The following is a 1,454-nucleotide window of genomic DNA, read 5'->3' on the forward strand; positions in this document are numbered from 1 at the left end:
TGCAGGGCCGGGCCGGCGACGCCAGATGCAGACCCCGGAAAGGCTATTGGAAAGGACGGGGTGGGAGTGCAGGGTCCGGGGCCGACGGACGGCCAGATGCAGACCCTGGAAAGGCTATTGGAAAGGACGGGGTGGGAGTGCAGGGACAGTGGCCGGGGGACACCACCTGTCAGTGCGCCTGGCGGCCTCCTCCCCAGAGGGTTCACTCACGTGACGCGGAAGGGAAAAGGCAGATGCAAAGTGTATTGTTTATGTCCACGAGTTAAACATACACGGAAATAGTGCGGGAGTGGCAGCCACGGAAACTGTGCGTGTGGGCAACGACCAAGGTCCGAGGAAAGTGGTGTGAGGACAAACACAACTTTGTCTGAGAGCCGAGTCTCGGGGTTCCGCGGCCGGGGTCGGGCCCCGGCTTGCAGACGCCAGACGCGGAAGAGGCGTTCGGCTGCCCCGAGACGGAGGAGGCGGGGACCGGGGACCCCGGGGTCTCGCTTTTCACAGAGCAGTGACGTCACGTGCGGTCAGGGCTGAGGGGGCGGCGGAGGGGACGCCAGCCGAGGCCCAAGGTGTTGCGAACCAATGACACGACTCACTCACCTTTCCCACTCGGAGGCAGTGGTGAAGTCCGTGAGCTCAAACACCTCGGACTCGGGCTGCGGGGAGGGGGGGGGAGAAAAAGAAAAAAAGAGAGTGAGCGTCCAGGCGCTGAGGCAGAGGAGCGCGCTTGCAGGCAGGAACGGGCAGGGAGCGACCCCTCACCTCACTGTCGGCCGCCATCTTGAGGACCGCCGGCGCCGGCGCTGGGGCTGCTGGGAAGAGGATGGGAAGGCAAGGGGAGGAGGAAAAGAAAGAGCTCGCGGGGGCGGGGCCTAGAGCCCGCGGGGCGGGGCCTTGATGCAGCCCGGTCCCCGGAGGCACCGCCCCCTGTAAGTCCTGCTTGTAATAGTCTTCTCAGGCTGAAATAAACACATTAAAAATCGCTTTGAACTTGAAATCTTCCTATAACGAATTCAGGAAGGGACCAGAAGAAAAGAGGCAAACAAGACCCTAGATTCCCAGGATAAGATTGTATTAAAAACCTAAAGCGCTTTGAGTTTTCATTCATTCTCCCTTTGTTGGTTGCAGGACACTGAGAGGTGCTCTAATACTCACTCTTTCCCACCTACGCCCCTCAGAGAATTTACACATTTTAGTTAAGCCAGGAAATAAAAATCATCGTGCTAGTTATCTGGTTTATGGAAAGAGCAAAGTGCTGTTCAGTGAAAACGTCCCTTTTTAAGCCATTGAGGAACAGAAGGTGTTCTGTCTAGCGGTTAATAATTATATCTCATACATACTGAAGTATTTACAGATACGATGATATCATGTCCAGAATTTGCTTGAAAATAACGGGAGGGGGAAGTAGGTAGGGCTAGGAATAAAACAAGATTAGCTATGAATAGGTAATTGCTTAA

At 55.8% G+C, this 1,454-nt stretch overlaps 1 protein-coding gene across 6 annotated transcripts in view; it reads right to left on the minus strand.

Annotated features, from left to right (window-relative positions):
• The window catches only part of LOC102421225 (rab3 GTPase-activating protein catalytic subunit), a 92,368-nt gene extending 91,555 nt beyond the window's left edge, over positions 1-813 (minus strand). For all 6 annotated transcript variants that reach the window (XM_023745113.1, XM_006103875.3, XM_023745115.1 and 3 more), the window contains exons 1-2: positions 760-813; positions 598-653 (exon numbers count right to left, since the gene is read on the minus strand). In XM_023745113.1, the coding sequence (XP_023600881.1) occupies positions 598-653; positions 760-777 (74 nt within the window). In that variant the 5' untranslated portion in view covers positions 778-813. The remainder of the gene's footprint in view (positions 1-597; positions 654-759) is intronic.
• Between the last annotated feature and the right edge of the window lie 641 nt (positions 814-1,454).

Source organism: Myotis lucifugus, unplaced genomic scaffold, assembly GCF_000147115.1.
Source record: "Myotis lucifugus unplaced genomic scaffold, Myoluc2.0 scaffold_517, whole genome shotgun sequence".
Taxonomy (NCBI): domain Eukaryota; kingdom Metazoa; phylum Chordata; class Mammalia; order Chiroptera; family Vespertilionidae; genus Myotis; species Myotis lucifugus.